Source organism: Petaurus breviceps, unplaced genomic scaffold (genome assembly GCF_028583685.1).
Source record: "Petaurus breviceps papuanus isolate PSGF00001 unplaced genomic scaffold, PetGlider_PUasm1.0 90763, whole genome shotgun sequence".
Classification (NCBI taxonomy): Eukaryota; Metazoa; Chordata; class Mammalia; order Diprotodontia; family Petauridae; genus Petaurus; species Petaurus breviceps.
In genome coordinates this window covers 12,290,399-12,305,827 of record NW_027187340.1, presented here as the reverse complement: position 1 = coordinate 12,305,827, position 15,429 = coordinate 12,290,399, and the positions used below count along the sequence as shown (strand labels likewise).

At 34.9% G+C, this 15,429-nt stretch overlaps 1 protein-coding gene across 2 annotated transcripts in view; it reads left to right on the top strand.

Moving 5' to 3' along the window:
* PDE1A (phosphodiesterase 1A) overlaps positions 1 to 15,429 on the top strand; it is a 494,981-nt gene that overhangs the window by 371,898 nt on the left and 107,654 nt on the right. For both annotated transcript variants that reach the window (XM_069068578.1, XM_069068579.1), the window contains exons 3-6: positions 5,259 to 5,441; positions 10,482 to 10,548; positions 12,281 to 12,397; positions 13,495 to 13,635. In XM_069068578.1, coding sequence (XP_068924679.1) covers positions 5,259 to 5,441; positions 10,482 to 10,548; positions 12,281 to 12,397; positions 13,495 to 13,635 — 508 coding nt within the window. The remainder of the gene's footprint in view (positions 1 to 5,258; positions 5,442 to 10,481; positions 10,549 to 12,280; positions 12,398 to 13,494; positions 13,636 to 15,429) is intronic.

Here is a 15,429-nt window from a genome sequence, read left to right as displayed (position 1 = left end):
AACTTGAAAAGAATTTTTACAATCAGTGTCTCTGAAAAGGCCTCATTTCTAAAATATATAGAGAACTGAGTCAAATTCTTAAGAATCCAAGGCATTCTTCAATCGATAAATGGTCAAAGGATATGAGCAGGAAGTTTTCAGATAAAGAAATTAAAGTCATCTATCTATAGTCATATGAAAAAAATGCTCTAAACCACTATTGATTAGAGAAATGCAAATCAAAATACCTCTTATGTACCACATCACATCTATCAGACTAACTACTATGACAAAACAGGAAAATGATAAATGCTGGAGAAGATATGTGAAAATTGGAACACTAAGGCCTAGTTGGTGGAGTTGTGAACTGAGCCAACCACTCTGGAGAGCAGTTTGGAACTATGTCCAAAAGGATATAAAAATGTGCATACCCTTTGATCCGGCAATACCACTTCTAGGGCTGTATCCCAAAAAAGATCATAAAAATAATAAAAGGACACACATGTACAAAAATATTTATAGCAGCCCTCTTAGTGGTGGCCAAGAGCTAGAAGTTGAGGGAATATCCATCAGTTGTGGAATGCCTGAACACATTGTGGTTTGTGAATGTAATGTTGTGCTATAAGAAATGATGAGCAGGCCAACTTCAGAAAAACCTGGAAAGACTTATATGAATTGATGTTGAGTGAAGTGAGCAGAACCAGAAGAACGTTGTGCTCAGTGACAACCACATTGTGTGATGGCTGACCTTGATAGACTTAGCTCTTCTCAGCAATGTAAGGACGTAAAACAACTCCAAAAGACTCATGATGGAAAATGCCATCCACTTCCAGAGAAAGAACTACGGAGTCTGCATGCAGATAGAAGCATACTCTTTGCTTCCTTTTTTCGTTTAGTTTTTTTTTTTCTCATGGTTCTCATTTGTCCAAATTCTTCTATACAACACAACTAATGTGAAAATATTTTTAATGTGAATGTATATGTAGAGCCTATATCAAATTGCATGCCATCTTCAGGAAGGGTAGAGGAGGGAGGTGGAGAAAATTTTGAACTCAAAACCTTATGGAATTGAATGTTGAAAACTAAAAATAAATAAATTATTTTTAAAAGTACCAAAATCACATAAACCTTTGGTAATCAATTACATTTCAACTATTACCTGGATGAAGCTCAGACTACAAGCATAAATAAGTATCTTTAGAACACAATGACCTCACAAGCATTACACCACAATGAACTGTGTCTGTGTTCTTGTGGAGTTGGGTTTTTTTTTTCTGTTCTCAGATCTATATAAGGGATAATAAAAATAGGATACACTTAAAAGCAGTGAAATTATTCATCTTAGGTCGTTTAATGTCATGCTTACAAGTGCTATGAAATCTGGTAGAAAATGGCTAAGAGAAAGAAAAAGAAAAATAGGGTTAGCGTATCACCTGATATTCCAGAATCACAATTATTCAAGACTATGGGCCGAAAGAAAGCTAGAGATTTTTTAAAGTAAGTATTAGCATTTCTCATTTGTTAATACTTCTATACCATTATGTCACTTTTTCCTAGTTTTATCTCTGTGAGTATACCTTTAGTAATATATTATGACTGTTCATTGACACTGCATTATTATGATTTGAGTAGTATATTTTAAATGCTTCGAAATAAAGAAAAAGCTTGATGAATGCATTCACATTTATATAATAAAATGGAAGGTATGCATATTGGCCTTTTGAGTGCCCCCTACACATTAAGTGGAAAAATTGCAACTTAATAAAATATAAAATAGTTATAGAGATCTACTAATTTGCTTATTACCTGATTAACCTCCAACATTCCTTCCCCTGGAACCAGATCCTTGTTATCTACCCCATGTAGAGTGCCCAGGCCCCATTCTAAAGGTGGGTTGGTGAGTTGTCTAGGATATTTTAATGAAGTCTACTGTCCTTTTTTTTTTTGTTCTTAAACATACTATTTGCCCTCTTTTTTTCCCCCTCATGCCTCACACTGTGTAAAGTTAAATGCTAGAAAAGAATGGAACCTAAAGGGTCAAAGGCTAAAGCATGCCGGAAATAGTTGTGTTATCAACCTGAGACATTTTGTGGTATTGTTCAGTTGTGTCATTCATGTCTGATTCTTTGTGACCCTCTTTGGGGTTTTCTTGACAAAGATACTGGAGTGGTTTGCCATTTTCTTCTCCAGCTCATTTTACAAATGAAGAAACTGATGCAAACACAATTCAGTGATTTTTCCAGAGGCATACAGCTAATAAGTGTCTGACTCCTGACTTGAACTCAGGAAGACTCATCTTCCTGACTTCAGGCCAGGCACTGTGGCGTCACCTAGTGACCACCCTGGGGCATTACAAGGAAACTGTTCACTCAAAAATAAGAATCGGCAAGCCCAAAAGCTTTTCTAGTTCCTTTCCCTTTAAATCCTATACCATAGCATTTAGGGGTTTGTTGTTTTGTTTTGTTTTACCTATTAACTACTGAACTTGTTATACCATATTGAGGTTTTATAGTTCACAGGATTTTGGAGACTTAACTGTGTTTCTGTCTTATCCCTCTACTGTTATCTCAACCATCATTAGCTGTGCATTATCTAAGCTCTCTACGTAGGGCAGTAGGCACTTGACATATTTTGAATAAAGGAATCTACAATTTGATCTATGAAATGTTTAAATCCTACATAAAGGGGCAGCTAGGTGGCTCAGTAAATAGAGCACTGGCCATGGAGTCAGGAGGACTAAGTTCAAATCCAGCCTCAGACACTTAACTAGCCATGTGACTTTGGGCAAGTCACTTAACCCCAATTGCCCTCCAAAAAAAAAAGCAAAAAAAATTAGTAAATCCCACATAAAATAATAATAACAGTAGTTGACATTTATATAGAGAATTAAGGTTTGCAAAGCACTTTTCACATGCTATATATGGTGATGATTTGTATAGTAGATTATGGATATAATAGATATAATCATACTTACCTGAAGTGTTCACGAAACCTTGGATGCTAAAGATTGCTAGCCCACCTTTATTTTCTAATCCCTTATTTTCCTTGCTACAATGTTATTTTGTTCATGTTCATACATTGAGCACCTGTCATTTCATTGCTCCAGATACTATCTCTACTGCAGTTCACATAAAATGTGATGTTTTAGAGTAACTTGAGGCTCAGAGACATTAAATGATTTGTTCATTGTCAGGTAGTGACAGAAGTCACATTTTGATTCCAAGTTGTTCTAACACCAAGTCCAGTGCTCTGCATGTTTTATCCTTCTGCCTCTTTGGCTTAGTTCTTTAAAAACAAACATACAGAAATCGTCACTACAGTTAGTGGTTAATCCTATTAATTCAATATTATCCATGAGTAGGTTATTTATAGATCTGGAACAGCTTCACCTCTTCCTTACTTCTTCACAGTCCCCATTCCCATTGACAAAGTTCAGCAGAGAGGACACCCATTGTTAGTTTCTGTGTTTAATGATCTCTTTTCTCATTAAATGAACCCAATCATCTGCAAAGACTTCCAAATGCAGAACAATTCAATGACTTCATACCCCTTGCCAATAACACAAACACATACATACATGGCAAGGATATGGGGGAGGAAGGAAAAGGTATAAGTAAAAAGATAGCCCAGTTTCTTCTACTGTCTCTACCACTTACTAGCTATGTAATCTTGGGAACATTGCTTTGTCTTTCTGGGTCTCAGACCATAGAACATTTTGGATTATAGATTTTGAGAGGAGAGTGATCTTGACTTTGCGTAGCTATAAAATGAAGAGATTAGAGTAGAAGGAAGTCTCCTTTCATTTTAGCCTAAATATCAATTTATTCCCCAGGACATTTCAAACCATGCATAGGCATGCATTGGCAGCTGCGTGGTACAGTAGACAGAGCGTTGGAGCTCCATAGATTCAGGAAGATTTGAGTTCAAATCTTGCCTGAGAGACTTAGTAGCTATGTGACCCTTGGGCAAATCACTTAAACTCTCATTTTCCCTCAATTTTTTCATCTACAAAATGGAGATAATGATATTTACCCCCTATAGTGGTTTTGAGGATAAAAATGAGTTAATATTTGTAAAGTTTTTTTTTTGGAAACATTTAAGCATTAGACAAACATTATTGTTGTTGTTGTCACTACTATTATTATTTGGTCATGGGCTAGAATACTGTGATATAGAGCCAGGGAAGTTTGATTTTAATCCTCACATACCTCCATTTTGTCCAGACCAAGGCAGATTTGAACTCAGGAAGATGAGTCTTCCTAACTCCAGGCCTGGCACTCTATCCACTACACCACCTAGACATAGCATGATGTAGTTTAAGATCAACAAATGCACACACAAGAACACTCAGGGCTGTTGTGAGACAGAACACTGAAACAGAACCAAGTCAATTTAAATGAACTTTGTTCCTCAGGCAATTGACCTGAAACCTAGCTGTGGGCCCTTTGGGCAAGGCATATATGAAGATTACTCCATGGATTGAGCAGCATGCTTCTAAAACCTCATAGAATCCCTTCCTCTCCACTTCTTCCTTCAGCCATGAACTGCTTTTCCCTTTTTGCAGCTTGTTTACCTTCTTGTGGAGTGTTTTTTTACCTAGAAATCATCAAGTACATTTTTATTAAAGTATTTATCTAAATGAATCATCAAACTCTAAGTGGTTCATTGCACCAGATGAGGAGCCCATTTACTGAATGTAGTTAGAAAGGAAGGGGGTATTTCTGTATTGTACATGGGCTGAAGAGTTAAAGTAAGAGTTGCCAAAATGAAGAAACTTGTCAGCTTCCCAGTTTTCTCCAATTTATGTTTTCATAGCAAGGTTTTATTTTGGTGTTTATTATTATGACATCCTGAAAATCAATCTGCTAAAATTCACATAAAATACAGAAATACATCACTAATTCAAATAAAGTAAATTAGTTTTATGTATTTATTTTATTTTTTAACCACCAAAGAATTATTTATGCTTCATTGCCCTATTCTATTAGTATGGTTAATCAAGATGAACTTTTTTTTCTATGTGTGCTAAGTTTAAAGATTAAAGCAGTGAAGTGTGAGTTATTATTAAAATATCTTAAAGTTCCTAAATTCTCTAAAATCTTGGATGGAATTTTAGTTTTTTTTAAATTTTATAGCATCTAAGTCTGTCAAATGCATAATAGCCTCCTTTGTACTCTCACCACCTTTTAAAATATTCGACTTGCATATTTTAACAAAAGTAAAGGCAAAAATCTATGCTTAGAACATCTTCTCAATTTAACCTGTCTAAATTTTTCTAGGAAACTGTTGGACACCGAAGATGAGCTCTCTGACATCCACATCGACTCAGTCCCATCAGAAGTCCGAGACTGGTTGGCTTCCACCTTCACGCGGAAAATGGGGATGACAAAGAGGAAACCTGAAGAGAAACCAAAGTTTCGTAGCATTGTACATGCCGTCCAAGCTGGAATTTTTGTGGACAGGTGAGTAAACTCTATCATTCCAAAAGTGAATAATAACAAATGCCAAAGAAATATTGATGAAAGTAAAAACAGCAGACCTTCAACTGGATTATAAATATACCTAGTGGTAGTAAATGTACTGTCTGTATAGAAGTTGTGGGATTTTCCTCACCAGAAGGCTTTAAAAAAAAGCTGAATGGTTGTTTGTCATAAAATATAGGGGATTTTTCTTTAAACATGGATTGGTAAAATGATCTCTGAGGTACCTCCCAACTCCAACATTCTGTAATTCTGTGATTTAGTAAGCAGATATCCAGCCTCGTTAAGCTTCATGGTACTTACATTGTATGCATATGTTATGAAAATGAATCTTGCTAGTTTTTTGACTTTTTTATACTAAGAAAAGGTTTAAATGACCTTTTCAACAAAGCAATGCAGAATTCCATTGATTATAAGTCGGATGACAATACTTAATGGTACTTGATAAAAAGTTTTTTATTACATCTTTGGTGAAAATGTAGCATTTGATGAGATAGCTTATTCCTCTGAATGACTTTTGACTCCTACACCACAAATGACTATGACTGTTTAAGAACTAAACATCTATTGTCTATTCAACCACTTAAGAAAATCTCTCATTTTTTACCTCATAGTGCTTGTTGCTTTCATTTATCTTTGGCGAGGTTAGGTGGGAGAGGATGGGGGAAAGGGGAAAAGAAATCTGCTTTTGAAGACATTTTATCAATGTCAGTGAAGCAGGTCAGATCTGAGAACTTCCTGGAATTACAAAGACAAAGCATTCAGTTGATTCTGAGATGTGAAAAACACAGCATTCCTGATCCCAGTCTTAATGCCAGCCATTTTGCTCCTTAATAGCATAGACAATTTGTAACTGAATAAGGCTTTCTGGAATGAAGACTACTGGACATAATTCTGGCTAAGTATGAATAACATAATCTAGAGTAAGTTTTGTCAGATCCTTATATGACAAAATAATAAAGACTCTCTTCTCTGAAAAAGAACAGTAATGTCTTATACAACCCTCCACCCTAGATGAAATTTAGATAGGAAAGTGAAATTAGCAAAGTGGTGCAGCATGATGATTTTCCCTCCCCAGATGAGTTTAGCATTAAAACTATGACCACTATTAACATTTTCTGATTCTGGCATAGTCTTTTTGCTTGTATTGAAAACTTAGATTTTGAATATTTTCTTTATGCAGGTAAGGCTATTTGACTTCTATTTTCAGTTTTCAAAATGAGGATGAGGATGAGAGGTTGTTATGAGAAGAATGCTCTGAAATTGTATTGTTCTCTCTAATATTCAGGAGCCATTATTTTCACTATGAAATCCTAGTTTTCTCCTTCTTCCTTTGGTGTCTCCTTTGTACTTGCCTCCAGTGAACATAATAGTTACGTTATGGCCTTCCTATTTACTTGGGCTATTTCAAATTGATTATGGTGACTGAACTAGCAGTGAACCACAGTCTCATCCTATCTGTTGTGTAACACTGGCCTTCATCTGCCTTTGACTTGTGATTTCATTGACAAAAGTAACTCCCAGGAAGGAAACTGCCTGTTCCAATGAAATTAGGCACAGTCTCTTCAATTTATAGTCTTAGAGTTGTCTCACAAACACTGAGAGGTTAAGTAACTTGCCCAGGATCACACAGACTTTAATTGTCAAAGAAAGGACTTGAACCCCAATCTTCCTGGCTCTGGCTGACTCTCTTTTGACAGTGGAATAATAATAATAATAATAAACAGCTTTTATATAACACTTTAAAGTTGGCAAAATACTTTGTAAATATTGTCTCATTTTGTCCTCATAAAGACCCTAGGGGGTAGATGCCAGAATGCCAATGGTATTTTCCCTAATGATTCTAGGCCAAACTAGTATAAACAACCCTGGGAGGTAGATGCTAGAATGCCAGTGGTATTTTCTTTAATGATTCTAGGCCATAACTAGTAAAAATTTGAAAGGGGAAATGGTAGCAATGTTGGGGGATGGTTACAATGATAAAAGAATAGATTATTCCTATTTGAATTGTCTTTCAAAAATATTCCTAAAACTAGCCAAAGTTATGCCAGCTACCTTTTTCTGTTTAATTTGAAATTGATGTGAGCCCTAAATAACACTGAGAAAAGGCCATGAGAATATTATTGCTACATTGTTTTTTTTCCCTGAAGGACACTATCCTTTTATCCTTTTTTGTGTGTTCAGAAAACATTGCAGAACTTAGAAATATATACAGAGATATAAGTTAGGATAACACTCCAACATATTTTCCATCATGAGGAAAGAGATTAAAAAGATTTTTGTAGAATATGTTGTATATGCATGTGTTTCTGCACACTGTGTTTTGTGCTGCCAATTACAGATATTTTTGGTAGCCAAACTAATTACTAAAATGTATCAAGGAAAAGGCTACAAGAAATTAATAGACTAGTACAGTATGGGAGTTAAATCTTTTTTAGTTTAGGAATCTACATTAACTAGTGCATTCAAAGTGCTGGAATATAATTCACATTAGATTTATAAAGGTAATCATATTCCCTGTATAAATCCTTCCATTGGATTTTTAGCCTAATTTGCCCATATTTATAATCATAATGAGAAATCTCATAAATTATCCATTATATTGGATTGAGAACTGGCCTCAGAGTTAGGAAGATCTGGGTTCAAGTGACTCTTCTGACATATACTATAGTTGTGTGACCCCAGGGAAGTCACTTAACCTCCTACTAACTCTAAGAATTAAAGTTGCAATTCAGATGTTGATTTACATTGATGTAGGGTGGTGTTTTCTTCTGAATACAACAGCACAATGGAAATAGAAGCATCAGCAGGATCTCACAATCCTCATAGAAATGCTTATAGTTTGTGTCATCCTTCACTTAGGCAAGCACCCTTGACAAATACACATTTTTCCTGAGGTAAACCTCATCTGATATTAATGATCAAAGAGTCACTGAACATGATTGTTGCTTGTTTGGGTTTTTTGTTGTTTTTGTTATAATGTCTTTCAAGGAATCTCAAATGATTTTGATGTATGGATGGGGGATACTTTGTTGGAAAAGAGCCTGTAGGGTGATGTTTTGCTCAATCAAATCAAATACTTTTCCATAATTAACAAAAAAAAGTATAATGGAAACATATTTTCTATATCTTTCAGCTAACTCTCAGAAAGATGTTAAAGTAACATAACAAGTCACATATCTACTTTAGGTCTTTAATAGAGTATGTTGTTTTGAGATAAATAATGGAGAAATCCTCTAATTTCTACTTCTTTCTCTTGAATACTGCCCTTGAATGGTTTCTTCTTCCAAATTTTTGGTACTGAAATTTCCATTTGTGTACTGAAAGAGCAAGCCAGTTATTTATACATGGCATTATTAATTTTGATGTCAATGCTATTTTTATTTTTTTTACTTAAGAGACAGGTATAATTTTGAGCTCTTTAGGTATGTTTTCTGAGATAATTTCTAGTAATATTAAATAGTGCCAACTAGAGAAATGTTTATTTCCCCTTTGTAGTTCAGTATCTCCATTTAACATTTAACAAGCTCTTTCCTATTATATTCACCTTCTATAACAAATATATCTGTTGCTCAGAAATAAGAAAAAAATATTAATCTAGCAGAACAAACTTTGAATGCTGAGCCCAAATGGCATAAAGAACTTTGTATCAGAAGGCATGGTCTGTCATATACAAAGCTTTCCATCATTAAGTGGGTTGAAATCAAGATGGAGATGTCATGAATTCCAAGCAACTTGCTCTTCTTGCAGAACGTCAAGGATTCCACGCAACTTGCCCATTTAAAAACCACATTATGTCACATCTATAGACAAAAAGAGAACGTAGCTCCAAACTTTGATGGATCTGAGGTTTTATTGGCACTGTAAGCCCACCACATCTTCTCATTTTTATACCACGGTTTAGTTATAACTTTCTATACATGCTTTATAGAAGATCCATCCAGCGTTCTAGAGGATTTTCTCTGGCTTTTTAAAGAAAAAAAAGATCTCTGGAATACCTTTACCACTCATAATGACACAGAATCTGTAACTTAATTTAGTTGTTGATATTCTAAGCGTGAATTTTTTATCCAATTTCCAATTCATTGATAAACATCTAGAGGAAATGAATCTCATCAATACCAATATTCTCACTATAAACTAAGTGAAAAGACATATAGAAGTTCCATTTCTATGAAGAGACAGTTCACAAGTTCTCCCTAGACAAATAAAGAAGTTGGCACAATTGTCTCCTATCAGATAGAATAAAGAAACAGCATTCAATAGCATAAAGAAACATCATGTTATGCTATACTCAATCATCTCCATTTTCATTATTCATGTTGAACATGCTCAAAAAAGACTTAAGAAGATCATTTCAGTGTTTGTATCAACATCCATTTCAGGGAATGAAGAAGCAGAGAGGGTTTATTAAGACCTCAGCATGATTTTGATAGTTGGTGATTTTCAGTAACAACATAGGTACTAGAAAAATTGCAACAAAAAAAAAGTATGTTAGGATTCAAATTTAAGAAATGAAGGCTTGTAGACTATTTTGAAATCTCATGCCCATATACCATGAACAGCTTCCTCAAGCCCACAGTTAGTCAGAAGACCTTGGAAATGACAAGCACTGAATAGCATCACAAAGAAGGCTGATTAATTGTGTGAAAGAATTTCTGAATTGGTTACTTATATAGTCAGACCCCTTGGCTGTTATCGCAAAGACCAAAAATTAATACTAAATTGAATGAAAAAGTCCAGATGGAAAAAAGATAGAGTGGGCAATTATGATTATTTGAACTTGACTTATTTTTTTTAATCAATTAAAATAGAAAATGGTAGAATGACTTAGAACTTGCCCTCTGCTGGCAAAGTTTTCAAGGACCCAGGGTTATGATAAGATATTGAAGTAGGACTTTGGTAGAAGAAGAGAGAACATAATGAATGATAGAAGGTAAAGTTAACAAAAAGAAATTTTCCTCCAGACTTAAGGAACTACATGGAGATTTTCACTAAATAATTGTCTGTTTGTCTTTTAAGGATGTACAGACGGAGTTCCAACATATCTGGTCTTGTTTACCCAACAGCTGTCATCATAACATTAAAGGTGAGAACTTTAGTTATTCTATTTTTCTCAAATTCTAGTTCTAAAATTTTAATTAAATAAAGTGTCAAAGATAACAAGAGTTTCTGTGATATGGACATACTGGCATGTATATCAGTTTTAAAAGTGCCCAAAACCTTAAATATCCCACTTCAAATCAGATCCTAATAAACTGAGTGGAAAATTGATGATTAGAGCCTGCAAAAAATATAATTTTCCCTTTTTATTTAAGAATTTGCATAAAGTAGCTGTAGGTCAGATCAAATTCAGCCAAGTATATACTTGGATATATATATATATATATATATATATATATATATATACACACATATATATGTATATATAAAGAATAAATGATTATTATAGAGGAAAATCATCTCTGTTATGACTTCATCACAAAATAAAGTTGATTTAATCCCTACAGCTAGATTTTCTGAATGAAGGCTGACAAAGGGGATTCATTGGTTCCTTTGTTCTGACTAACTCCATCTTCCATGGTACTCCCAAGGTTCTTAATGAGACAACTTGCTTTTTGGCTAGGTATTCATTCTCAGTGTCATTTCTTTAGGAGATTCACTTATTTTCACTTACTTTAGGGGAAAATATGAGACTTTTTCTCTCACATGAGCTGACTAACTGAATTAGTTACTTGTGGGAATTTGTAGTCCCAGGAATAACTGGAAGGTGCTGTACTCCCCCAAATACTTCCACTACTAGTCTTTGATACTTAATGTTCTTTGCACAGGATGTAAAGCCTTTTATCTCATAGGTAGAGAGAAATCTTAAAACTGAAATTCACCTGTGAGATGCAGTACATGGATTTAAAAATTAAGATCATGTGGAAAAATAGAAAGAGTGCTCTCTTTGACCCAAATCCTGCCTTTGCCACTACCTTACTTCCTGTTTGATGACGGCAAGCCATTTAACTAGTCTGGACCTTACTTTACCCAAATATAAAATGAGTATGTTGGGCTACAAGACATCAACTATCCCTTGCATATTTACATCTGTGGTCCTGTGGAATGACAACGGATCAGAGCCTTCCTCAAGGGCAGATTTTATTTTGGGTAGAGGAGATCCCAACACAGAGATAATTTGGCAGGGGAGTGATTCTTCATTTATAGATATTAAGCAAGGCATTGAATAGGGAGATGTATGATCTTCAAATATAGTCTCCATTGTGATGGAGGCTATACTGAACAAAATCAAAATGGAAGAACAGATCCATTTAGATGGTGAGGTCTTCAAGTTGATCAATTAAATTGGAGACAAGGTAGAGGAAATAGATACCCTAAATCAGGGAAAGACCCCCCCAAAGTTTATCATTGTCCTCTTCCCTGATGTTCTCAGAACCATTTTGTCCTTAGTATATGCTAAATACCTTTCTCTTCCAGACCCCTTGCAAATTAGCTGGCTGACGCTTAATGTAGTGCTTTGAAGTTTGCAAAGTGCTTTAAAAATAGCTCATTTTATCCTCAGAAGTAGGGTCTAGTCTCATCTCTGAGGCAGATAGAGGCTAAGGGACTTATCTAGGATTACATAGCTTGTCAGTGTCTAAGGCAGGATTTGAACTCAGGTCCTCTGGATATCACATACAGCCCTCTATCCATTGTGCCCCTAGCTGTTTAATGGAGTCCTGTCTGCAGTCCATAGGTTGCCCTTTTCTTACCTAAAATCACTGACAGAGAATTAGATGACATTACGAACTAAAACATATCCCTTTTTCTTTCTATAGGATGTAGATAAATGGTCATTTGATGTATTTGCCCTAAATGATGCAAGTGGAGAGCACAGTCTGAAGTTTATGATATATGAACTGTTCACCAGATATGACCTTATCAACCGCTTCAAGGTCAGAAACATTAAGTGATGAGAAAAATTAATGAGTTAGATATTAATAAATATACCTCTTTATGTGTGTATGTGTGTGTGTTTGTGTGTAATTTGGATCTCACAACAGCTCTGTGATATAGGTACTATTAGTATCCCCATTTTAAAGATGAAGAAATTGAATTGAATCTGAGATAAATTGATTTGACCAGAATTATGTATCTAGTAAGTGACTAAGCAGGATTTGAACACAGGTCTTGTTGACTGGAAATCTTCTATTCTATCCATTGGTCCTGATTGACTAGTTATAGATCCTTTTAAAGAAATCTGAGAACATTTCTTAAGGATACAATATGGGGGCATTTGAGACATATATATGTATATATGTATATATATATATATGTTTTGTAATATCTTGTCTCAAAATTGCACTGTAGAGATTTACAATCAACTTGTGCCTTTAGGGTCACTAAATGATCAGAACCATAACTAGCAATTTTGGCATCCAGAGAAATCAGCACAAAATATGCTCAGAACAAGTAGCATGAAGGGTGACCTCAACTCACCTTAGTGTTTTATGGTATGACAATAATCCCCAAAAATAATTATGACAAACAAGCAGCAGAGATAATTAGTTAACAAATTAGCTTATTACCTGCTAAAGTACATAAGTTAAAATTTCTGTACTCTGAATTTTGGTGCCTTGAAGCAAAACATCAGTCACCCTGATCCTCATTATGACTCTAGATTTAATCTATATTACTGAACAGACTACAGTCAATAATTTTAGTTATTAACATATAAAAAATCATAGAATTCTAAACCTGGAAGAGTTCTTAGAGATCACTTAACTCAATCCTTTCGATTCACAGATGTCTCAGCTGAGACATGCCTTTTAGAGCTAATTTTCTATCAGATAACACTTGTTAATGATGCTAAAATATATAACAAAGTTGGGTACTAGAGTTTGACCTAGGAGTCTGTTGCAGCTATGTTATTAACCACAAATTCAACATAACCAAATGTAATAGTTTATTTCATTCAAACATTGTTTTACTCATGTTAATTTTGTGCAGCAATTTTGTTAGAAACATAACAAATAACCATTGCTTTCCACAGATTCCTGTTCCTTGTCTAATTTCCTTTGCGGAAGCCTTAGAAGTTGGTTACAGCAAGTACAAAAATCCATATCATAATTTGATTCATGCAGCAGATGTCACTCAAACTGTTCATTACATATTGCTTCATACAGGTATCATGGTAAGGAATCTTGTCTTTTGTATCTCAGAGAACTAGGTTGAGGCATATTGATATGATCACACCCTTTTTTTCTAATATCTAAGCCTCATCTATTCCTTTAATAAAAGAGAGAACTTTAAGAAAAGTCCAGTATCTCATTATAAATAGGACATAACCATTATTTTAGATTTTCTGTTACTATTTAGTTATATTCTGAAATTTGTGCAAAATATATAGGTATTTTAACTTTATAAAAGAAGATAATCAAAGAGGAATTAGATCATATTAACTCTGTGTTTTGAAAAATGGGGACTGGTGAACAACTTTTATCTTCTAGTATATTATTCAGCAAAAACAAAACAAAACAATAAAACAGCATTACCTATGTCTCTCAGATGACATTCTTTTATTTCTTCTACACAATTCTTCATTGGCAATATGTTGCAGCCTACTCATACCTACCACGCACCTCTCTACCATCCTTTGGGTGCCACTGTACTATTCCATGACTCATAAAGTATTTTCCAGGAGAATATTAATGCTTAAAATTGGGTATTTGTTTCAGGAAGAAGCTGGGGGTCATTAAGAATACCATATGATTTACAAATTCAGGCCAACCCACTCTCCTCCTGTCCCAGTTCCAACTCCTGTTTTCTATTCCTCCTATTGAAGATAATGTACAGATGGACAAACATTAGGTGTTCCTTTATATAACTATGTCATAATCTGTACAATGGGCATTCTTGATGGATTTAATTGTTCTTATTTGAAAAGCGAGGATGAATTCTTTCAAGTAGTGATAGATTCTATTTAGGAGATCCTTCACAACTGTGGGTCTTATTCCCATTTGAATAGTTAAGTTTAATTCTGAGTGATAACAGATCTCACTTAAGAGGACCTGAACTGTTTTGAGCCTTGATGAAATGAGCACAATGTCATCCTCAACCAAGAAGACATAACAAACATTGTCTAACACCCTCGATTTAAAATCTTCACTGAACATCTTTCCTGAGAGTGGCAAAATACCTTTGGTGATTGTGCATCTCCTTGTTGTATGCCTCAGCTCATACTGATAACCAAAGGTTCTTCAGATTCACTTATGCTCATTATATCTCTCAAGGAATATTGTGAGATTTAAAATTTTTTATGTAGGGATGGGAGACAACTAAATGGAGGCAAGGCAGTCTTCACATGACAGTCACTAGGGCAATTTCTGAAGCCTTTTCAGTTGGGTTGGAGTTGCCCAACCAACCTCTGGCATCCAAGGTTTTTCCTAACCAAAAAGATGCTTTCTTTTCAGAGAATAACTGAAGAAAGGCATAATTGTTATTCCAGGTCTTAAATCCTAAGTCTTGTTCTTGTCAACAAATTTTCTGGTTCCCATATGCTATTTCTTTTTATGTACAAGCTTAGTTGTGACCCCCACAAGCCTCAAGGACACTTTCTAAAAATGATAGCAGCATTCTCTGTCATGTGACAACTTGTCTCACCATTATCAAGCTTTATTTGTTTCTCTCTTCTTTTTTTGTGTTTTAGAGGGCAATTGGGGTTAAGTGACTTGCCCAAGGTCACACTGATAGTTTTTGTGTTAAAATGTCTGAACCTGGATTTGAACTAAGGTCCTCCTGACTCCAGGGCTGGTGCTGTATTCACTGTGCCACCTAGATGCTCCTGTTTCTCTCTTCCTTATGGTTCTTGATTTTTGGTTTTCCTTCCCTTATTCATTTCTCTATCCTCTCATTCAGTTTAACTTGTCTTTTCTTCCATTCTTGTTTATTCCTTTGAATTTGACATTTAAGGCTTTGTCTTTGTTGC